Source organism: Macaca thibetana, chromosome 5 (genome assembly GCF_024542745.1).
Source record: "Macaca thibetana thibetana isolate TM-01 chromosome 5, ASM2454274v1, whole genome shotgun sequence".
Lineage (NCBI taxonomy): Eukaryota > Metazoa > Chordata > Mammalia > Primates > Cercopithecidae > Macaca > Macaca thibetana.
In genome coordinates, this window is record NC_065582.1 from 89,908,988 (window position 1) to 89,933,732 (window position 24,745).

The window sequence follows — 24,745 nt, forward strand, 5'->3', positions numbered from 1 at the left end:
GTCGCCGCGCAGCCCAGTCGGAACATCCGCTCAGCCCAGTCGGAACATCCGCACCCCATGCTGACCAAAACCCGTGGACATGGCGAACCAGGTAGCGCCCGCTGAGCGGAGGGCCCTGAGTACTAGGGAGGGACTGCATGGCATGGGACCAGGCTGCTGTCCTCGGGGACGCGCGAGGCTCGGCCCAGGACGGGATCTGGCTCCTGGTTCTGAAACTGGGCCCCGGCGAGCGGCTCAGCAGGGCAGAAAGAGAAGGAAGCTTTGTCTCGGCTCTTCAGTTGGGAAGCAGCTTTCTTTGCTGCTTCTGGGACAACCGGAACGGGGTGGGGGTGGGAGAGCCGGAGAGTGGGGGGCAGGGGCTGGTCAGGACGGTATCCCAGTGGAAATGGCTTAGGAGCGGCCACGCATTGCTTCTTACACGAAGTTAAGTAACTCACTCTGGGTCATTCTTGCAGCTTGCATACTTGGCAGAGCTGCAGCCAGAGCCCGTGCTCCTAACTCCTAGGTTGCTTGTGTTTCATAATTGAGCCTGCGCCTTAATTATTGTGCCTCCAAGGAGTGTATTTTGGAAAGACCCCTACGTCCCTTTCAGAAACGTTTTCGAGCGCTTGAACACCAAGAGATTTATCTTCCCTCTAGTCCTCACATAACAAACACCTCCGCGAGATGGGGACATCTTATCAAAAACTGTGATTTGAGGTCGGTTGTGATGGCGGACTGGGATTCCGACCCAGGTCTGCTCCTCTCTGACCAATTCATAAAATACACATTAGACAGTAAAGAAAGGCAGAAATTACGAATAAATAGTCTAAAATTGCTGATTATTTTAATGCTTTGCAAATTTGGACATTTTCTAGTAAGACATATGGCCTTAACATATTGGAGTTTGAAAGAAACTCTAAACAGTCTTTCAGACTTAAACTGGTAGTTGCTCTTCCTTATTGCTGAGTGTCTTTGTTCACAGAATGTGAAAGATTGTAATTGTTACTATAGTTCAAATGTTGAAGTAGTGCCATTTCCCGCGGATTTAGAGTGGGACTTTGTTTTGCTTAGAATTGTCAGTAAAAAGGAAAGGTTAGGCTCCTGTAAGACATTTTTTAAAGGGGAGCAGGCCATCAAATTTAGTATTCTTGTCTCTTTGGATTTTTAGGTTGCATAACTTAATTGTTAGTATTCTGAATCTGACTTGTGGAGTTGAAATTTATGGCACATTGAAGTGAAAAAGATTCTAATGCATTGTCTGATTCTTTGTACTATAAGATTTAATATCTGCAATTTACTTTTAAAAAACGATCATTTCCAGCCTCACCAATTTACAGAGGCCATTCTTTTTTCCTTTTTTTTTTTTTTTTTTTTTTTTTTTTCCAGTTCAGATGGAATTTCACTCTTTGTTGCCCAGGCTGGAGTGCAGTGGCTCGATCTTGGCTCACTGCAACCTCCGCCTCCCGGGTTCAAGCAATTCTCCTGTCTCAGCTTCCCGAGTAGCTGGGATTACAGGCGCCCGCCACCATGCCCGGCTAAGTTTTGTATTTTTAGTAGAGACGGGAGTTTCGCTGTGTTGGCCAGGCTGGTCTCGAACTCCTCACCTCAGGTGATCCACCCATCTCGGCCTCCCAGAGTGTTGGGATTACAGGTGTGAGCCACCGCGCCCGGCCTACAGAGGTCATTCTTTTTATCTCTATCTAGTTCACCTCTCCTTTTCCTCAACCGTTTGTTCTATTGCTGTCAATAACTACTAACTTACTTTGCAAAGCTATGCTGCTCCAAGAATTGTGTTAGGGACTTCATATTCATATTCATTCCTTTTTTTTTTTTTTTTTTTTTTTTTTTGAGCTCTGTCGCCCAGGCTGGAGTGCAGTGGTGCGATCTAGGCCTCAGCCTCCCCAGTAGCTGGGACTACAGGCACCCGCCACCTCGCCCGGCTAATTTTTTGTATTTTTAGTAGAGACTGGGTTTCACCTAGCCAGGATGGTCTCGATCTCCTGACCTCATGATCCACCCACCTCAGCCTCCCAAAGTACTGGGATTACAGGCGACTTGAGCCACCACGCCCGGCCAGGGACTTCGTATTCATTGTTACTCAGTCCTCACAATCACCCTATATATAGGTGTTTTATCACCATTTATAATTACTTTTTCCTCATCCTTCAGTATCCGGGTTAGAAGTGAAGCTCTCCCAAACCAAGCAAAGTTACGCTCTTAATCTACTTTTTTTGCTTTCTGTATTACTTTGTGCCTGTCTCTTTAAATCACACTCTTTGTAATTATTAACTTTAAAATCTGTCTCCTGTAAACCCAGTGGTTTACAACCTTTAGTCTGTCAACGCATTTCTCAAGTGTAATGTAAACTAATCAGGACCTTTCTCATTACGTATGGTTCTCCGGTTGTGGAAGGTATACTGACTATAATCTCTAAAGCAGCTCTGTGTGCTATAGATACATTAGTCACTTGTGTAATTTAAAATTTTTCAGTAGCCACATTGAAAAGGAAAAAGTGAAGTTTTAATAGTTTATTTATAACATAAATAATGTTACTTAACATAAAATACCATTTCAACATGTAAGCAGTATTTTTTAAAATACTGTTAATGAGTATTTTTACTTTTCTTTGAACTAAGTGTTCAAAGTCCAGCTATATTTATAGCATATCTCTGTTTTCTTTTTTTGTTTGTTTTTTTGTTTGTTTGTTTTGTTTGAGATGATGTCTCGCTCTGTTGCCCAGGCTGGAGTGCAGTGGGACAATCTTGGCTCACTGCAGTCTCCACCTCCCAGGTTCAAGCCGTTCTCCTGCCTCAGCCTCCTGAGTAGCTAGGACCACACAGATGTGCACCACCATGCCCAGCTAATTTTTGTATTTTTGTAGAGACGAGGTTTCACCATGCTGGCCAGGTTGGTCTTGAACTCCTGACCTCATGATCTGCCTGCCTCAGCCTCCCACAGTGCTGAGATTACAGGCGTGAGCTACCATGCCCGGCCTGTGGTCATTTTCCAAGTGCAGGTGGCTGCTGTATTGGCCGGTGCGGTTACAAGGGATATAGCTCCTCATTGTTACATTCCTAATCCTCCTTTCCACCTTGCAATTTTGCACCAAACCAGTGGTATTCAGAACAGCCTGATCAAAAGAATTTCTTGCGGCACATGTTAAGCATGCAGATTTCTCGGACACCATGCCAGACCTGCTGAATCAGATTCTCTCGGAACTTGTGTTCTTAACCTGCTCTTGCTTATGCATTGTAGAGGGCTATTAAATATTTGATGAGTACAACTTTTTAACCAAAAGATGCTTTTCTATCTGACCAGGTAATCATCTCAATTAAATCATTTTTGATGTATACTATTTGTATGAAATCTAAAAACATGTCACTTGGAAACATATGTTTCTTTGTGAATCTGTGATATACTTTTTAAGGTTAGCATTAATCTGTATCTAAATTGGCTATTAAGTAGTTATTTGTTTAGAAGGATAAACAGCTTACTCCCTTTTTTCCCCACTTCAGGTTATCAAGTGCAAGGCTGCAGTTGCTTGGGAGGCTGGAAAGCCTCTCTCCATAGAGGAGATAGAGGTGGCACCCCCAAAGGCTCATGAAGTTCGAATCAAGGTAATGATATATTTAAGGCACTGGGAAAAAAAAAAAAAAAGCCACAAGGAGGTCTCTGGATAGATGAGTAGATCTGAGATCTGCAGAGGATAAATCCCAAAGGACAGTGTCAAAGGAAAGATATTGAAAAGTCATCCAGCCTTACAATCATAACATCCTTCTCTTATCACTCACCTTTGCAGCATGCTTCTCCATCTTTTTTAGCTTTGATCTTGGGCTGAACAGCTATCCCCATGGGTCATTGGATTATTGCAATTTATCTTCTGCAGTTTGGGTTTAAGGTAACTCTGTAGGATACTCATTTTTCTGCTGATTACATAACTTTAAATATATGCTGACACATTAGAAACAAAAGAAGAAATGTTACCAGAAAGGGTTCCTTATTCTGACACCCAGAGTGGGTTCTTGTACCTCACGCAAGGAAGAATTTGGAGTGAGTTCATAGAGTAAAGTAAAAGCAAGTTTATTAGAGAAGCAAAGAAATAAAAGAATAGCTACTCCATAGACAGAGCAGCAATATGGGCTGTTCAACCGAGTATACCTATAGTTATTTCTTGATTATATGCTAAACAAAGGGTTATTCATGAGTTTTCCAAGAAAGGGGTGGGCAATTCCCAGAACTAAGGATTCCTCCCCCTTTTAGACCATATAGGGTAACTTCATGACATTGCCGTGGCATTTGTAAACTCATGGCACTGGTGAGACTCCCTTTTGGTATACAGATGCACTATAATTAGCCTATAATGAGCCTTGAGGATGACCAGAGGTCACTTTCATTGCCGTCTTGGTTTTGATGGGTTTTTGCCGGCTTCTCTACCCCAGCCTGTCTTATCAGCAGGGTCTTTCTGACATGTATCTTGTGCCAACCTCCTACTTCATTCTGTGATTAAGAATGCTGTGATTAAGAATGCCTAGCATCCAGGGAATGCAGCCCGGTAGGTCTCAGCCTTATTTTACCCAGTGCCTATTCAAGATGGAGTCGCTCTGGTTAAAATGCCTCTTCACTTTTGCTACAGCAACTAAACAAGATTTGAGAAGAGGCTCCTGATTGAATAGAGCAACAAGCAAGTGAAGTCAGCTTGCTTAGAGAGCTTTAAAATGCACCCACCCTGGCGGACAAGGGTAGGATTCAGGGAATTCATTATTCTAGTGCTTCTCAACCTCTGGTGGCAGAGAAATGATGTTACCCCTGGAGAGAGGCATATTGTACAAGGCAGCCAGTTGGAGAGATCTTTGAAACCTTGGCATGTAGAAAACTTCATGTGTTTAGCATTCTACTACTCTCTACTTGTTTTGATATAAAATTAGTGCTTTAGAGTAGTGATCATTAACATTCTAGGAAAAGAGTCACAGCAAATAAGAGCTGTGACTTGGAATATACTTCCCCCACCATCTCACTTTGAAAACACACCACACATACTGGCTCATGCCCCCAAAGATCCCACATACCAGGTGGAGCAGACCAGGACCAAATAACATCTTTTTTCTTTTTTTTTTTGAGACAGAGTTTCACTCTGTTGCCCAGGCTGGAATGCAGTGGTGCGATCTCGGCTCACTGCAACCCCTGCCTCCCAGGTTCAAGCAATTCTCCTGCCTCAGCCTCCCTAGTAGCTCAGATTACAGACATGCGCCACTATGCCTGGCTAATTTTTGTATTGTTAGTAGAGACGGAGTTTCACCCTGTTGGTCAGGCTGATCTCCAACTCCTGACCTCAAGTGATCCATACACCTCGGCCCCCCAAGGAGCTGGGATTACAGGTATGAGCCACCGCAACTGGCCCAAATAACATCTTAAGGTCCTTTCCAACCCATACCCAGGAATTTGAAATCTTTTAATTAATAGTGCTTTTTTTTCTTCAAATTCAGAAATTAAGCTGATTGTGATTTTGCCACTGAAGAAGATGTTTGTCCTGGATATATTAAGGGCCCATACAGCTCACAATCAGTGGGTATTCATTGTGCTCATTGAGCAGTATGGACACAATGAGTACAGTCATCTTCCCTGCAAAACTGCAGACAGGTAGCAAAGATTGTTACATTGTAAATGGATATATAAGCCAGGAGCAGAGACACATAAATAGAACTACTCCAAGATTTTGCCTTTCTGTGCTTTTGGTGGCTTTAAAAGATAAGTTACAGCCGGGCATGGTGGCTCACGCCTATAATGCCAGCACTTTGGGAGGCCAAGGTGGGCAGATCACAAGGTCAGGAGTTCAAGACCAGCCTGGCCAGCATGGTGAAACCCCATCTTTATTAAAAATACAAAAAATTAGCCGGGCCTGGTGGTACGCGCCTGCCATCCCAGCTACTCAGGAGGCTGAAGCAGGAGAATCACTTGAACCCAGGAGGCGGAGGTTGCGGTGAGCCAAGATCATGCCACTGTACTCCAGCCTGGGTGACAGAGCGAGACTTTTTCTCAAATAATAATAAAAATAATAATAATAATAATATTATTATTATATAATATAGCCAGAGAGAGATAACAGGCTCATTTAAATAGAACTTGTGTCTGGTTTGTAAAAAGGGAGTTGGTTCCTCTCAAAGTTCTGAATTTTGGCCCAGACTCAAACAGACTGGCATATTTCTGAAGTAGTCATTACCTCTTTAAAAATCATATTTCCCAGCTGTCATGAGAAAACTAGCAGTGAGATGGAGTCCACCTGTTTTGCACACAGGTGATGTTTCTCTCCATGCTTGAAGGCATGGTGCCCATAAAATGACCTTGTTCACCTTCTCTTGCTAACATGCACTGAAAGGGGGACTGGATGTTCCCTATTTCATTGCATACAAATGCACCATTGCTTTTAAGTACCACTAAAAAATTGCTGCCAATTCTAATTGTTAAGATGCCATGGATTATAAGCACATGCTGAATTCAGAGAGGTTAAAATATGAAAGAAATGTGTCTTAGAGTCAGTGAAATACAGTATTATAATAAAATGACTTTTCTTGTATCCGTACCTCTGAATTGCATGCACACACACTTAAACATTCATTGTTTTAATGTCCTAATAGATCGTTGCCACTGCAGTTTGCCACACCGATGCCTATACCCTGAGTGGAGCTGATCCTGAGGGTTGTTTTCCAGTGATCTTGGGACATGAAGGTGCTGGAATTGTGGAAAGTGTTGGCGAGGGAGTTACTAAACTGAAGGCGGGTAAGGAGAGATTTGAACCACTTGTTAGATGATTTTGGCTTATTCCTATGGGGAAATTGTTTTTCTGATAAAACTACCCACTACATATTAATAGGTATCATCTAAGTAGATTGTCAAGAGAGTTTATTCCTCATCTGGGAAGCACAAATATTTGGATATTTTTTTCTCTCTGATTTTGCAGACTACCGTTTGTGTGAAACTTTTTAAGTACATTTCCAAAACCAATTTTGGAAGAATTTTTAGAGATGCATCAATGAAGCAGGATTTTGAAGCGTATAACTTCGTTGTTTTTCAGTTATTGTTTAAAGAGTTTCATTTAGATAAAAATATTGAAACATACTCTTTGCATGGTCAGACGGTATCTGAATGATGTTACCTAGGTAAAGTTCTAAGAGTTGAAGTTGTTAACTTTGCAAAGCCACATCAGTTGACAGGAATTTGCAAAGGCTGATGTTTTCATTTAGAAATAGATACTACCTGTTCAGGATGTCTTTGCATTTGTTTCCAGGTGACACTGTCATCCCACTTTACATCCCACAGTGTGGAGAATGCAAATTTTGTCTAAATCCTAAAACTAACCTTTGCCAGAAGATAAGGTTAGTATCTTTTTATATTCTTCTTAAAACACAAGTGCTACGGGAAAATTAAGGAATCAGAGAGACTGAGGGGTTGAGGAGGAATTATTTAATTATTTAGGTGCGCCAACCCAGTTGGATTAACATCCAAAGGACTGAGCCCCAAACAAAGAGTCAAGACACCTTTTAAGCATTTCGTGGGGCGGGGAGAGATCTCTGCAGGGGGGAGCATATTACAGAAGCGAGAAACAAAGACAGTTATTCAGTTGAGACATGCATTACATCATTTCTTACTTTTCAAGGAACAACATGTTTTACGACTTGAGATTATTTGTCTGTGACCTTGCAGCTGCACAGCTAGAGAAACAGAGTCTTCACAGTGCCTGGGAAAGGGAGAGATAAGGCTCACTAGCCATAGAAAAACAGGCAGTTAATTTTAAAGGACTCCAGCTCTTTCTCTTCCTCAGGGGAAATTGGCTTTTCTTACATATAACTGAGTTTTTGCTTACACATTCTTTAATTTCTTTTAATTCCTGTTCCACAAGGTCATATTAACAATGATAAGAATAAATAATTATGTGGCAGTTTATATAGTGCATTGTGTATCAGTGGTTTCATTCCATCTTTATAGCAACCTCACTACTATCCCCGTTTTCACAGATGAGAGAAGACTCAGAAATTAAGAAGTTTTGACACAGAGAGGGTACCTGGGCACAGCAGCAACCTTCTCTACCATTTGTAGTTTTCTGCCTAATTGTGCAACTGAAGAAACATTTATTTTTCACATGAGGAAATGTGTAGCTTATAGAGGTGGCTGATTTAAGTAACTTGTACAGCCCCCAAGGGGTGTCTGCATTCTGTTTCCTCTCTGCCCCATGAAAGAAAGTAGTGGGGATGTGAAGAGACCAGGGGACTGACTCCACCTTATGCCTCACCCTGGCCTCACCTTGCCAGCTATGGTGCCGCATGTTAACCTTGGCTGGTCTTCACAAAGGCAGCTGGGCCCTCCCTCTCCCCAGGATCCCCTACCGTGCCACCCCGCCCCCCCCCACCACCGCCAACCCTGCCCTGGAATGGTTTGTCATAATCTGGAAATTTGTTGGCTCATTTTTCTTTCAACTCCTTTATTTTTCATTGAACAAATCTCTGCTTTTGAAGAGTTGAGGGTATCTGCTATCTTTTTTCTTTTCTCTCCCTCCCTCCTGCTGCAAAGAAAAGAACCATTAAATTTTAGGGATGTTTGTGTGTATAGACACTGTCATCTGGATGTAACTTGCTTTGAAGCAGTGTTTTCATTGTGAGTGTGTCTTGCTATAAAAATTTGTTCATATTTTTGTGAATTCAATACTATGTTCCATTGTATTATAGTAACTTTTATAAAACAAACCATAAATATACTGACTTTTCTTACAGAAAAAAAGAGAGAGAAACTAAGGGGTTTGTCCAGTATCACCAGCCATTAAGATATAAAACAGAATTTTCGGTACCCATTCTCTTCACAAAACAGTAGGCTAAATTTGCCAAACTATGTAGTAAGGAAAAACATGCTTGCGAGATTAAACAAAATCATTTTTATGAACCATTTTACTGTCCAGTAAGTGAGAGTAATAAAACTTACCCACTAAGGCTATTAGGAAGACTGCAGGAGATAACCTAACTCCTTGACACAGAAAAGGTAGTTGTTTTTATTGTAGTAGGTAACAACACTGAAAGAACTACCTCTTTGAGGAAATTTAAGATCCCCTTGTGTGTGTTCCATTTTCTTTTAAATTGAGGTAGAGCATGCATATTATTAAGCACTTAAGGTGTATAGATCTTAAGTGTACAGCTCAATGAATAATTATGTATGTAAACACCTGTTGGTTTGAACATCACCCAGATCAAGATAGAGAACCCTGCCAGCACCTGACAAGGCCCCTCATGTCCCTTCCAAGTCAGAACCTACCTCCCTCCTAGGTTACCACGGTCCTGATTCCTTTCACTGTGACCTTTGTATAAATAGAGTCATGCAGTGCATGCTGTTTTGTCAGGTTTCTTTCTTTTATAATGTCTGTGAGATATATCAAGCTGCATATGCGTCAGTAGTTCTTTTTTGTTACTCTGTCTTATTGCATTCAAAATACCAGTATTGATCTGTTCTCCTGTTGATGGACATTTAGGTTACTCCAGTTTTGGGTGGTTACAGTTAATGCTGCTAGGAACATTCTTACTTATACATGTCTTTTGATGGATATAAGCATTGCTTTCTCTTGAGCATTTTCTTGAGATTATAATTGCTGAGTCATAGGATATGCATCTACAGCTCTCTGGTATACTTGTACCAGTTTACACTTGCACCAGCATTGTATGGGAGATCCATTTGTTTGTTATTGACAAAATTAGTTTATATTTTTGGAAAACAAAATTCCATTTATTTTATAAAGCAAATCCTGTTACTTTGGTAAAACCAGAACCAAAAAAAAAAAAAAAAAAAAAACTAATCGCTTTGAAAGGGAATTTTAAACACAGTCTGAAAAATTTTGCAACACATGAAATACAGTAATGGTGATGGGTTCTTTGTGATTGTTACCATTTTGAGAAATTCTTTCAAAGCATAAAATGTATTCCACATCACCTCTTGTTCAAGAAACTCCTCTAGAATACAGTGACTTCTCACATGAAGGAGGGCTAGCCAAACTTAAATTGTTCTCATTAAGATATAATAGTTATTTTTAGTCGGGTGCAGTGGATCACACCTATAATCCCAACCCTTTGGGAGGCTGAGGCAGGTGGTTCACTTGAGTCCAGCGGTTAGGGAACAACGTGCACACCTTGGTGAAATCCCCTCTCTATAAAAAATTCTAAAAATTAGCCGAACTTGGTAGCACGTGCCTGTGGTCCCAGCTGCTCAGTGGCTGTAGTGGGAGGATCACAAGCCCAGAGGTTGAGGTTGAGGTTCCAGTGAGCAGTGATGTGCCACTGCATTCCAACCTGGATGACAGAGTAAAAACTTTTCTCAAAAAAAAAATTTTTTTTGATGGAGCTTTGTCACCTGTTCTTTGTTTCTGGTCATATTTGTTTTTTTCTCAAAGGAAATGTATTTGCTCTTGAATCTAGAGGCAGTCTGTTTTCTCATCTGTGTATTTATTCATATGTATGTTCCAAAGAGTTTAGCTAAGAGTATACATCAAATTACGGTGTTCAGCCTGGGCAACATAGCAAGACCCCGTCTCTATGCCCCTGTACCACCAGCTACTTGGTACTCAGATGCAGGAGGATCACTTGAGCTCAGGCGATCCTCCTGCCTCAGTGTTCAAGGCTGTGGTGAGCTATGCATTCCAGCCTGTGCTGTCTCAAAAAAAAAAAGCAATTTTAGTATTTATTTTATTTAAAATAACATAATTACTAAACATCAATTCTGTGCCAGACACAATGCTGAAGCCTCATATAACATCTCATTAGATTTTTATAGCAATCTGTAAAGTTTTTTTTTATAGCAATCTGGAAGTTACCTATGTTTCTCAGCATTTTCTAGTGAGAAAATGAAGGCATAAAGATTAATTAACTTGCTCAGATGACACAGGATTTGAACCCAAGTACTCTGACGTTAGGGTGGGTACTCCTAAGCAAGATGTTATATCACCTCTGTTTAGAATAGCAAAAGTAATTTTTGTTACCATTTATTGCATCAATGGCCTTTGTAAGCTTTTTGGGTTTTCTTTCCTATTGGTGTAACCAAGTCACAGGCAAAACAAAGTGAAGAGGTAATTTAACTTGCATTATTGAGGACTGTTAGTTACATTTCAGAAAAATGCTTCCTGAAAGATATAAATTAGCCAGTTTGGCCATCTGTTTTTGTCAGCTGATCTGGTTAATGGTTTGTAATTTCTGCTTGCATAGGTACTGGTTTTGGCTTTATCCTTTAAGAATTTATATTTGCTCACAGAGGTTTTTTCATTTTTTTTATTTTTGAGACAGGGTCTTATTCTGTCACCCAGGCTGGAATGTAGTGGCACAGTCACGGCTCACTGCAGCCTCAAACTCCTGGACTGAAGTGAACCTCCTGCAGACACATGCCCCACTACACCTGGCTAATTTTATTTTTTGTAGAGATAGGGTGTTGCTATGTTGCCCAGGCTACTCTCGAACTCCTGGATTCAAGTTGTCCTCCTGTCTGAACTTCCCAAAGTACTGGGATTATAGGAGTGAGCCACTGCACCCGGCCGACCGTTTTAATGATGGGATTTTAAAATAATTCCAACTGATCCATAAGTTGTACCTCTTAAAATGAGTTCAATATTCTAACAGTATGATCTAGAAGGCTAGTGAATATTGGAAAAGATGGATAAGATTATAAATCTCTTATAAATTTCGTTTATCAGGCATTGCTGCAAGGTGCTAAATTAATAATACATTCAAAATTTTAGTTTACAACACTTTCTGAATATTGTCATTATTTTTAAAACTGATTTCTTTTTCTTGTGGGTTTTTAGAAACCTAATTCCAACTTGCCTTTTTCTTTATTTTCTTTAGAGTCACTCAAGGGAAAGGATTAATGCCAGATGGTACCAGCAGATTTACTTGCAAAGGAAAGACAATTTTGCATTACATGGGAACCAGCACATTTTCTGAATACACAGTTGTGGCTGATATCTCTGTTGCTAAAATAGATCCTTTAGCACCTTTGGATAAAGTCTGCCTTCTAGGTTGTGGCATTTCAACTGGTTATGGTGCTGCTGTGAACACTGCCAAGGTAAGAGACTGACTTGGGATTTTGCTTCTGCCTTCTAATTTAATTCAGTGAAACTGTCCTAGAATAGTGAAATTGGCCCATCTGTATGAAACCCAGCGATTCTCTTGACGCTGGTAGAATGCGTACTTTATAAACTGTCTTTACTCCTAGGTGGAGCCTGGCTCTGTTTGTGCAGTCTTTGGCCTGGGAGGAGTTGGATTGGCAGTTATCATGGGCTGTAAAGTGGCTGGTGCATCCCGGATCATTGGCGTGGACATCAATAAAGATAAATTTGCAAGGGCCAAAGAGTTTGGAGCCACTGAATGTATTAACCCTCAGGATTTTAGTAAACCCATCCAGGAAGTGCTCATTGAGATGACTGATGGAGGAGTGGACTATTCCTTTGAATGTATTGGTAATGTGAAGGTCATGGTGAGTATGAGCTTCATTCCTTTTTAATTTATGGAACTGCTTTTTTTGAAATGCAGTTTTAGATTAAAAATTGTTTTGGCAAAGGAAAGTTTCTTGATAAGAATTATTCTAGTGAAAGAAGGGGAAAATATCTATTTGAACTACAGTGGGAAATGATACAAGAACAGTTCAGGGAAGGATGAGAAGAGATGTTTCTTTGCCTTTCAATGCCTGCTAAGTGCATGTCTCGTGAAATGAAAAGACAGAATAAAGCAGTTGTGCAGAGCATGGGCTTTGGAATCAAATACACATCCACTTACTAACCCAGTGACCCTGAACAAACAGCTTCTCTAACCTCAGTTTCTTCATCTATAAAATGCAGGTACAGGTTGAACATCTATCCCTAATCCAGAAATCCAAAATGCTCCAAAATCTGAAACTTTGAGCACCAACATGATGCTCAAAGGAAATGCTCATTGGAGCTTTTCAGATTAGGAATGCTCAGCCAATAAATACGATGCAAATATTCCAAATCCGAAAAAATCCAAAATTCAAAACGCTCTGGTCCCAAGTATCTCAGATAAAAGATAATCAACCTGTAGTAACAATATCTACTGAAACGTACATAGACACTCAGTAAAAGTATTACTATTAATTCTGCCTGCTTTTTAAAATTAAATCCTTTAGAGTTTAACTACAGTTTACTTTTCAAAATAGAAAGCAAATAAACACTTTATTTTAATTTATGTTAATATTTAACCAGGTTAATTTGTTAAATTGTTCAGGCCGGGCATGGTGGCTCACGCCTGTAATCCCAACACTTTGAGAGGCCAAGGTGGGTGGATCACTTGAGGCCAGGAGTTTGAGACCAGCCAGGACATGACGAAACCCCATCTCTACTAGAAATACAAAAATTAGCTGGGTGTCAATGGTGCATGCCTGTAATCCCAGCTACTAGGGAGGCTGAGGCACGAGAATCGCTTGGACCCGGGAGGCAGAGGTTGCCATGAGCCGAGATCATGCCACTGCACTCCAGCCTGGGTGCCAGAGGGAGACTATCTCAAAAAAAAACAAAAGTAGTAAATGAAAATATAAATTGTTCAATGAAATTGAGCTCACTAAATGTTAAGTTTGGCCTTTTGTTGCCATTTTCTTTAAAAACAATGGCATCTCTAGAAGTTTCTGGGAAGCAGTTATTCTCAGGAAAATGCACTGACTTCTGTGATTTGGTCATATCTGTGCCTGCAGAGAGCAGCGCTTGAGGCGTGTCACAAGGGCTGGGGCGTCAGCGTGGTGGTTGGAGTAGCTGCTTCAGGTGAAGAAATTGCCACTCGTCCATTCCAGCTGGTAACAGGTCGCACATGGAAAGGCACTGCCTTTGGAGGTAATTCAATGGATGAGATTACTGTATTTTCTCTTTTGTTATTTGCATTGAGTCTAAAGTTTTTAAAGGGTTTTAAAAATATATATTTATATTTCTTCATCCTCCTAAAGAAAAAAAATCACATTGCGTGTGTTTTGAATGATCTGTGTTTAACGAGTTGTCTTTTAAGGTCCTCTACCTCATATTATGCCAGCTTTTTTGAAGGCCAGAAGAAAAGATTTGGAAAGTATGCTAAAATGGGGGGTTTGGCCAAAGTCTTCCTTCTTTATAACTACAGAATTTGCCTTAGAAAATGTCAATCTGACTTGCCCTCCTCTTCAAAGCTCTAGATATATGCCACAGCAGAGTATCATAGAAGAAACTTTGTAAGCTGTGTATGCTATTTGGGGGCATCACTTTGTCCATGGCTGTATTTGAAAGGGCATTCCAAGCCTGGCTGATCCAGGGGGTCTTGGTAGTAACCTCTAACTGAAGCCTCATTCTGGCACATGCTGGTTGGGTAATTCACTGTATCATTGAGGCCCCTTGCATTGCTAAAATATGATCCAAAGATAATAGAAGTTTTTGTCTAGAGAACAGGAGTGGCTGTGGTCATCTCAGTTACCAGGTTTAAGAAAAAATCCCCACAATTTGTGGGGAAAGAATAATTAGTGGAGAATATAAGGGAGGAGGTTTGGAAAAGGCTCAAAAGAGGTTTGAAATATGGTTGAAAGCATTCTTAGAAGGTAGAAGGCTTCTTGTTGATTGTGTTGCTTCTTTAGATACAGTGAGAAATTGAAGCACCTGATTTTCTTTTTTTTTTTTTTTTTTTTTTTTTTTTTTGAGACGGAGTCTCACACTGTTGCCCAGGCTGGAGTGCAGTGGCGCGATCTCGGCTCACTGCAAGCTCTGCCTCCCGGGTTCCCGCCATTCTCCTGCCTCAGCCTCCCGAGTAGCTGGGACTACAGGCGCCCGCCACCTCGCCCGGCTAATTTTTTGTATTTTTTTTAGTAGAGACGGGGTTTCACTGTGGTCTCGATCTCCTGACCTTGTGATCCGCCCGCCTCGGCCTCCCAAAGTGCTGGGATTACAGGCTTGAGCCACCGCGCCCGGCGAAGCACCTGATTTTCTTTAAAATCTTACCATTTAGCTAAGAGTTCTATTTCATTTTTTAGTTTCATAGTTTTCTGTTCTGAGATGCTATCCCTATTTCATTGTTAAATTTAAAACCAAGGAAATAAAGTCCTGTACTATATGAGTTTTTTTTCCTTCCTTGAATATCATGATTATAGAAATCTTTGCTGATATGGGCCTAAATAAGCTTGTTGTTGAGACTTCCAGAGTTCTGTCGTGGGCAGTTTTAAAAGTCTCAATAGGCCAAAACTTTAATGAGGTTTTAGTAAATCTTAATACAGAGAAAGGAAAATTCTCAAAAGTATTTACTTCTTTTTTTTTATATCCATAGCTATTTTTATATCCATAGTTTTATTGGGTTTTTTTAAATTATACTTTAAGTTCCAGGGTACATGTGCACAAGGTGCACATTTGTTACATATGTATACATGTGCCATGTTGGTGTGCTGCACCCATTAACTCATCATTTACATTAGGTATATACCCTAATATTATCCCTGCCACCTCCCCCACCCCATGACAGGCCCCGTTGTGTGATGTTCCCCACCCTGTGTCCAAGTGTTCTCATTGTTCAATTCCCACCTATGAGTGAGAACATGCGGTGTTTAGTTTTCTGTCGTAGGCAATAGTTTGCTCAGAATGATGGTTTCCAGCTTCATCCATGTCCCTACAAAGGACATGAGCTCACCTTTTTGTATGGCTGCATAGTATTCCATGATGTATATGTGCCACATTTTCTTAATCCAGTCTATCATTAATGGACATTTGGGTTGGTTCCAAGTCTTTGCTATTGTGAATAGTGCCACAATAAGCATACATGTGCATGTGTCTTCATAGTAGCATGATTTATAATCCTTTGGGTATATACCCAGTAATGGAATTGCTGGGTCAAATGGTATTTCTAGTTCTAGATCCTTGAGGAATCGCCACACTGTCTTCCACAATGGTTGAACTAGTTTACAGTCCCACCAACAGTGTAAAAGTGTTCCTATTTCTCCACATCCTCTCCAGCACCTGTTGTTTCCTGAATTTTTAATAATCGACATTCTAACTGGTGTGAGATGGTATCTCATTGTGGTTTGGATTTGCATTTATCTGATGACCAGTGATGATGAGCATTTTTTTGTGTATCTGTTGGCTGCATAAATGTCTTCTTTTGACAAGTGTCTGTTCCTATCCTTTGCCCACTTTTTGATGGGGTTGTTTGATTTTTTCCTGTAAATTTGTTTAAGTTCTTTGTAGATTCTGGATATTAGCCCTTTGTCAGATGGGTAGATTGTAAAAATTTTCTCCCATTCTGTAGGTTGCCTGTTCACTCTGATGGTAGTTTCTATTGCTGTGCAGAAGCTCTTTAGTTTAATTAGATCCCATTTGTCAATTTTGGCTTTTGTTGCCATTGCTTTTGGTGTTTCAATCATGAAGTCCTTGCCCATGCCTATGTCCTGAATGGTGTTGCCTAGGTTTTCTTCTAGGGTTTTTATGGTTTTAGGTCTAACATTTAAGTCTTTAATCCCTCTTGAATTAATTTTTGTATAACATGTAAGGAAGGGATCCAGTTTGAGCTTTCTACTTGCGGCTAGCCAGTTTTCCCAGCACCATTTATTAAATAGGGAATCCTTTCCCCATTTATTGTTTTTGTCAGATTTGTCAAAGATCAGATTGTTGTAGATGTGTGGTATTATTTCCGAGGGCTCTATTCTGTTCCATTGGTCTATATATCTGTTTTGGTACCAGTACCATGCTGTTTTGGTTACTGTCGCCTTGTAGTATAGTTTGTAAGTCAGGTAGTGTGACGCCTCCAGCTTTGTTCTTTTTGCTTAGGATTTCCTTGGCAGTGCAGGCTCTTTTTTGGTTTCATATGAACTCTAGTGTTTTTCCAATTCTGTGAAGAAAGTCATTGGTAGCTTGATGGGGATGGCATTGAATCTGTAACTTACCTTGGGCAGTATGGCCATTTTCACCATATTGAGTCTTCCAATCCATGAGCCTAGAACGTTCTTCCATTTGTTTGTGTCCTCTTTTGTTTTGTTGAGCAGTGATTTGCAGTTCTTGAAGCGGTCCTTCACATCCCTTGTAAGCTGTATTCCTACGCATTTTATTCTCTTTGTAGCAATTGTGAATGGGAATTCACTCATGATTTGGCTCTGTTTGTCTGTTACTGGTGTATAGGAATGCTTGTGATTTTTGCACATTGATTTTGTATCCTGAGACTTTGCTAAAGTTGCTTATCAGCTTAAGGAGATTTAGGGCTGAAACTATGGGGTATTCTAAATATACAGTGATGTCATCTGCAAACAGGGACAATTCGACTTCCTGTTTTCCTAACTGGATACCCTTTCTTTCTTTCTCCTGCCTGATTTCCTGGCCAGAACTTCCAACACTATGTTGAATAGGAGTGGTGAGAGAGGGCATCCCTGCCTTGTGCCAGTTTTCAAAGGGAATGCTTCCAGTTTTTGCCCATTCAGTATGAGATTGGCTATGGGTTTGTCATAAATAGCTCTTATTATTTTGAGATACATCCCATCAATACCTAGTTTATTGAGAGTTTTTAGCATGAAGCGCGGTTGAATTTTGTCAAAGGCCTTTTCTGCATCTATTGAGATAATCATGTGGTTTTTGTCTTTGGTTCTGTTTATATGATGGATTACGTTTATTGATTTGCATATGTTGAACCAGCCTTGTGTCCCAGGGATGAAGCCAACTTGATCATGGTGGATAAGCTTTTTGATGTGCTGCTGGATTCGGTTTGCCAGTATTTTATTGAGGATTTTTGCACTGATGTTCATCAGTGATATTGGTCTAAAATTCTCTTTTTTTGTTGTGTCTCTGCCAGGCTTTGGTATCAGGATGACGCTGGCCTCATAAAATGAGTTAGGGAGGATTTCCTCTTTTCCTATTGATTGGAATAGTTTCAGAAGGAATAGTACTGGCTCCTCTTTGTACCTCTGGTATAATTCGACTGTGAATCCGTCTGGCCCTGGACTTTTTTTGGTTGGTAGACTATTACTTATTGCCTCAATTTCAGAACCTGTTATTGGTGTATTCAGGGATTCACCTTCTTCCTGGTTTAGTCTTCAGAGGGTGCATTCCAGGAATTTATCCATTTCTTCTAGATTTTCTAGTTCATTTGTGTAGAGGTGTTTATAGTATTCTCTCATGGTAGTTTGTATTTCTGTGGGGTCGGTGGTGATATGCCCTTTATCATTTTTTATTCATCTATTTGATTCTTCTCTCTTTTCTTCTTTATTAGTCTTCCTAGTGGTCTGTCAATTTTGTTGATCTTTTCAAAAAACCAGCTTCTGGATTCATTGATTTTTTTGAAGGGATTTTTGCTTCTCTATCTCCTTCAGTTCTGCTCTGATCTTAGTTATTTCTTGCCTTCTGCTAGCTTTTGAATGTGTTTGCTCTTGCTTCTCTAGTTCTTTTAATTGTGATGTTAGGGTGTCAATTTTAGATCTTTCCTGCTTTCTCTTGTGGGCATTTAGTGCTATAAATTTCCCTCTACACACTGCTTTAAATGTGTCCCGGAGATTCTGGTATGTTATGTCTTTGTTCTCATTGGTTTCAAAGAACATCTTTATTTCTGCCTTCATTTCGTTATGTACCCAGTAGTCATTCAGGAACAGGTTGTTCAGTTTCCATGTAGTTAGGTGGTTTTGAGTGAGTTTCTTAATCCTGAGTTCTAGTTTGATTGAACTGTGTTCTGAGAGAGTTTGTTATAATTTCTGTTCCTTTACATTTGCTGAAGAGTGCTCTACTTCTAACTACGTGGTCAATTTTGGAATAAGTGTGATGTGGTGCTGAGAAAAATGTATAATCTGTTGATTTCGGGTGGACAGTTCTGTAGATAACTATTAGGTCCACTTGGTGCAGAGCTGAGTTCAATTCCTGGATATCCTTGTTAACTTTCTGTCTCGTGGATCTGTCTAATGTTGGCAGTAGGGTGTTAACGACTCCTATTATTATTGTGTGGGAGTCTAAGTCTCTTTGTAGGTCTCTAAGGACTTGCTTTATGAATCTGGGTGCTCCTTATTGGGTGCATATATATTTAGGATAGTTAGCTCTTCTTGTTGAATTGATCCTTTTACCATTATGTAATGGCCTTCTTTGTCTCTTTTGATCTTTGCTGGTTTAAAGTCTGTTTTATCAGAGACTAGGATTGCAACCCCTGCTTTTTTTGGCTTTCCATTTGCTTGGCAGATCTTCCTCCATCCCTTTATTTTGAGCCTTTCTGTGTCTCTGCACATGAGATGGTTCTCCTGAATATAGCACACTGATGGGTCTTGACTCTCTATTCAATTTGCAAGTCTGTGTCTTTTAATTGGTACATTTAGCCTATTTACATTTAAGGTTAAAATTGTTATGTGTGAATTTGATCCTGTCATTATGATGTTAGCTGGTTATTTTGCTCATTAATTGATGCAGTTTCTTCCTAGCATCAATGGTCTTTACAATTTGGCGTGTTTTTGCAGTGGCTGGTACCAGTTGTTCCTTTCCATGCTTAGTGCTTCCTTCAGGAGCTCTTGTAAGGCAGGCCTAGTGGTGACAAAATCTCTCAGCATTTGTTTGTCTGTAAAGGATTTTATTTCTCCTTCACTTATGGCTGGATGTGAAATTCTGGGTTGAAAATTCTTTAAGAATGTTGAATATTGGCCTCCACTCTCTTCTGGCTTTTAGAGTTTCTGCTGAGAGATCCACTGTTAGTCTGATGGGCTTCCCTTTGTGGGTAACCCAACCTTTCTCTCTGGCTGCCCTTTGCATTTTTTCCTTCATTTCAACTTTGGTGAATCTGACAATTATATGTCTTGGAGTTGCTCCTCTCAAGGAGTATTTTTGTGGCGTTCTCCGTATTTCCTGAATTTGAATGTTGGCCTGCCTTGCTAGGTTGGGGAAGTTCTCCTGGATAATATCCTGCAGAGTGTTTTCCAACTTGGTTCCATTCTCCCCGTCACTTTCAGGTACACCAATCAGACATAGATTTGGTCTTTTCACATGGTCCCATATTTCTTAGAGGCTTTGTTCGTTTCTTTTTACTCTTTTTTTCTCTAAACTTCTCTTCTCACTTCATTTCATTCATTTGATATTCAATCACTGATACCCTTTCTTCCAGTTGATCGAATAGGCTACTGAAGCTTGGGCATGTGTCATGTAGTTCTCGTGCCATGGTTTTCAGCTACATCAGGTGAGGTCTTCTCTATGCTGTTTATTCTAGTTAGCCATTCGTCTAATCTTTTTTCAAGGTTTTTAGCTTCTTGGCAGTGGGTGCGAAAATCCTCCTTTAGCTTGGAGAAGTTTGTTATTACTGATTGTCTGAAGCCGCCTTCTCTCAGCTCATCAAAGTCATTCTCCATCCAGCTTTGTTCTGTTGCTGGCGAAGAGCTGCATTCTTTTGGAGGAGAAGAGGCACTCTGATTTTTAGAATTTTCAGCTTTTCTGCTCTGGTTTCTCCCCATCTTTGTGGTTTTATCTACCTTTGGTCTTTGATGATGGTGACGTACAGATATGGTTTTGGTGTGGATGTCCTTTGTTAGTTTTCCTTCTAAGAGTCAGGACCCTCAGCTGCAGGTCTGTTGGAGTTTGCTGGAGGTCCACTCCAGACACTGTTTGCCTGGGTATCACCAGTGGAGGCTGCAGAACAGCAAATAATGCAGAACGGGAAATGCTGCTGCCTGATCCTTCCTCTGGAAGCTTCATCTCAGAGGGGCATCTGGCCGTATGATGTGCCAGTAGGCCCCTACTGGGAGGTGCCTCCCAGTTAGGCTACTTGGGGGTCAGGGACCCACTTGAGGAGGCAGTCTGTCCGTTCTCAGATCTCAAACTCCATGCTGTGAGTACTACTACTCTCTTCAAAGCTGTCAGACAGGGACTTTTAAGTCTGCAGAAGTTTCTACTGCCTTTTGTTCAGCTATGCCCTGTCCCTAGAGGTGGAGTCTACAGATGCAGGCAGGCCTCCTTGAGCTGCAGTGGGCTCCATCCAGTTTGAGCTTCCTGGGCCGCTTTGTTTACCTACTCAAGCCTCAGCAATGGTGGATGCCCCTCACCCAGCCTTGTTGCCACCTTGCAGCTCAATCTCAGACTGTTATGCTAGCAGTGAGCGAGGCTCCGTGGGTATGGGAACCTCCAAGCCAGGCACGGGATATAATCTCCTGGTGTGCTGTTTGCTAAGACCATTGGTAAAGCGCAGTATTAGGGTGAGAGTGTCCCAATTTTCCAGGTACCGTCTGTCACGGCTTCCTTTGGCTAGGAAAGGGAATTCCCCAACACTTGTGCTTCCCGGGTGAAATGATGCCCTGCCCTGCTTTGGCTTACACTCCGTGGGCTGCACCCACTGTCCAACAAGCCCCAGTGAGATGAACCCGGTACCTCTGTTGGAAATGCAGAAATCACCCGTCTTCTGCGTCACTCACGCTGGGAGCTGGAGACTGGAGCTGTTCCTATCCGGCCATCTTCAAGTATTTACTTCTTAACTGAAAGGTGTTTGTCAAATCATTTCCATGCTATTTTGGATTTTTCATTACCCTTTAGCTCATCAAAAAATTCATTTTTTTTTTTTTTTGAGACGGAGTCTCCCTCTGTCGCCCAGGCTGGAGTGCAGTGGCCGGATCTCAGCTCACTGCAAGCTCCGCCTCCCGGGTTTACGCCATTCTCCTGCCTCGGCCTCCCGAGTAGCTGGGACTACAGGCGCCCGCCACCTCGCCCGGCTAGTTTTTTGTATTTTTTAGTAGAGACGGGGTTTCACCGGGTTAGCCAGGATGGTCTCGATCTCCTGACCTCGTGATCCGCCCATCTCGGCCTCCCAAAGTGCTGGGATTACAGGCTTGAGCCGCCGCGCCCGGCAAAATTCATTCTTTTAAATGCGTTTGTGTCCTCCACTAAGTAACAAGCATATTGCAGGAATTTGTTGAATAAATTAATGTGTGATTTCTTTTAGGATGGAAGAGTGTTGAAAGTGTCCCAAAGTTGGTGTCTGAATATATGTCCAAAAAGATAAAAGTTGATGAATTTGTGACTCACAATCTGTCTTTTGATGAAATTAACAAAGCCTTTGAACTGATGCATTCTGGAAAGAGGTAAGCTTTCTCTTTAACTGTATATCATAGAATGTAATAATGACACAGAGTTTGAGGCAATGGAGAGTCGAAAAACAATTTTAGTGGTCTTAAAGGTATCATTTAAAACTTAGTATGTTGCTTCCTTTTACAGCATTCGAACTGTTGTAAAGATTTAATTCAAAAGAGAGAAATAATGTCCATCCTGTTGTGATGCGATGGGAGCAGCTTAACAGGCAGGGAGAAGCGCCTCTAATCTCACAGCCTCGTAGAGCTTCACAGCTACTCCAGAGAATAGTGTGATATTTGTAATTCATGAATATAATCAAGGACAAGGATAATTCAGTCATGAACCTGTTTTCCGGACTCTCCTCCACATAAATAATTGCTAGCTCATTAAGGAATATTTTAACATAATAAAAGTAATTTCTGCGTTTGTGTGGAAGTTGTCTTCTTTGTTTTATGCTGTAATCATTGTCGTGGTTTGCCCATTATCTTCATTCTGTAAAGGAAAGATAAAGGAAGCAGGGCAGTGGTGGGTGTCTGAAACCTCAGAAACATTCATTGAACTTTGAAGGGTCTCAGGCCTGTTGATTAAAGAACAGATCCTAGCCATCAGTGACAGAGTTAATCAGGACCCAAGTCTGCTTCTGTGATATTATCTTGAAGGCAGGTACTGTGCCTTGTTCATACCTGTACCCCAAATTCCTAGTATGGCATCTGCCCCTCACAGGGCACTAAAATGTATTATTGAAACAGCATTCTGGGCTTAAATAGGTATATGTGTGTGTTGGTTGTGGCTGTACTATTTCTAGTATAGTGAATTACATACTGAATATCAAAGTTCTCAACACCTACTTTTGTCAAATCTTAACATTTTGCCACTTCCAGATCACACTGCCGTTCCTCCCCTCCAGAGGTAACAATTATCCAAAACTTAATGCTTATCATTCCTGTATATGTTGTTGTACTTTCACTGTATATAACCTAAACCATCTACTCTTTAGTACTGTTTTATATGTTTTTAAGCCTTATACTGGCTCATTCTACAGCTTTTCTTTTTTCACTCAATCTATATTATATGTGAAGCTCTCATTCATTAATCTTAGTACTATGTAGCAGTATTCAATTATGGGAACTACCGTAATTTATCTGTTCTCCAATTGAAGGCATGAAGTTGCTGCCGGTTTCTGTATTACAACACTGTAGTGGAACATTCTTCTGTATTGGGCTCACTGCATTAGTTACTTAAGACGTATATCACAGAATAAACACATTCAGCCTTACTAGACATTGCCAAATTGCTCTTCAAAGTAGATGTGAATTGTTGTGAATTACATGAGTGTGGAATGGTGTTTTATTATGACTTTAGTTTGCATTTTCCTCAATTACTCGTTAAATCCTTCATTCTAATGGACACTTTATTTTACTGTGAAGAACCTGTTCCTATATATCCTGTGCCCAACTTTCTACTGAATTATTTCTCTTTCTCTGAATAATTTTTAGGAGTTCTTTATTCTAGACATCAATCATTTGTCAGTTTTATATGTTGCAAATATCTTCTAGTCTATCTTGTGACTTTTCTTTTTACTTTATGGCATTTTGTTGAATAAAGTTTTAATGTAGTCACATAAATCTTTCTGGTAGTGGTAAGTAACATTTAGGTTATTTTATCCTGAGAAGTATAAAGAAGCAAACACAAATGGTCCAGGATCTTACCATCCTGATAATCCTTGACATAAAAATAAATGAATGAATGCAATATACCTAAGGGTTAGAAAATACAAATTGTCAGGAAATTATATAATGAGAAAGAAAAGCTATACACTAACCTGCAAAAAATGGGTGATTACTGTTAAGTTTCCTATGTATCTTCTCAGGAGTTTCTATGCGCACAATAGCATACATATCCTTTAAAATTACACAAAAGGAATACTATCAACACTATTCTGTGCCCTTTTTTCTCCACATGTTAGCGTTATTTTAGAGTCTATATCAGCGCATCACATTTACCATGCAAATATCTTTTGGTTGGATTGATGCTATGTACTTTTTCAATTTACTGATATGGTTTAAAGGCTCCCACAGAATTATGTGTGAGAGAGCAACATGTCATTGATCGAAAAGTGGGAAACTGGTAGTTAGGGTCGGGACTTCCCCTTTTCAGAACTTTGGTGCATTTGAAGTGCCTGACAATGTAGTCCAGCTTCCCTCCTGTTTTACCTAGAGGGCTGGAGATATGGGGACCTAAACAGGCCCCAAGTATTATCTTAAGTGAACTGAAAGGAAGGAGAAATTAAAACTAGCTTCTACTCCACTTGTAAGAAATGTGTTTCTAATCTTTGGTGTAGCCCAGCCTCCTAGGAACAAAAGTAACCTAAGTTGGCAACTGCAATAACAAAACAGTTACGGAGAGTATGGAGGAAAGCCAGTAACTCCTAAAGGTCTTGTCCTTTGACTTTTCTTCTTAAACATGAGATATACATGAATTGCAATGGCAAACATTTTTAGGTTTGCCAATATGAAAATGTAAAGCAGTTTTAAGATATTAAAATAGGCCAAGTGCAGTGGCCCACAACTGTAATCCCAGCACTTTGAGAGCCCAAGGTAGGAGGATCACTTGGCCTCAGGAGTTTAAGACCAACCTGGGCAACACAGACCTCATCTCTAGAAAAAAGTTTAATTGGCCGGGCAGGATGGTATGTGCCTGTGGCCCTAACTACTAAGGAGGCCAAGTTAGAAAGAT

At 40.6% G+C, this 24,745-nt stretch overlaps 1 protein-coding gene across 1 annotated transcript; it reads left to right on the forward strand.

The window, feature by feature from the left end:
• Positions 1-9: 9 nt before the first annotated feature.
• Positions 10-23,634, forward strand: ADH5 (alcohol dehydrogenase 5 (class III), chi polypeptide). The gene is made up of 9 exons (XM_050790656.1): positions 10-91; positions 3,498-3,599; positions 6,615-6,756; positions 7,265-7,352; positions 11,844-12,063; positions 12,214-12,474; positions 13,702-13,837; positions 21,882-22,020; positions 22,154-23,634. Exons 1-9 carry the CDS (start codon positions 80-82, stop codon positions 22,176-22,178), a joined length of 1,125 nt encoding a protein of 374 aa, XP_050646613.1. The 5' UTR covers positions 10-79; the 3' UTR covers positions 22,179-23,634.
• Positions 23,635-24,745: the final 1,111 nt, after the last annotated feature.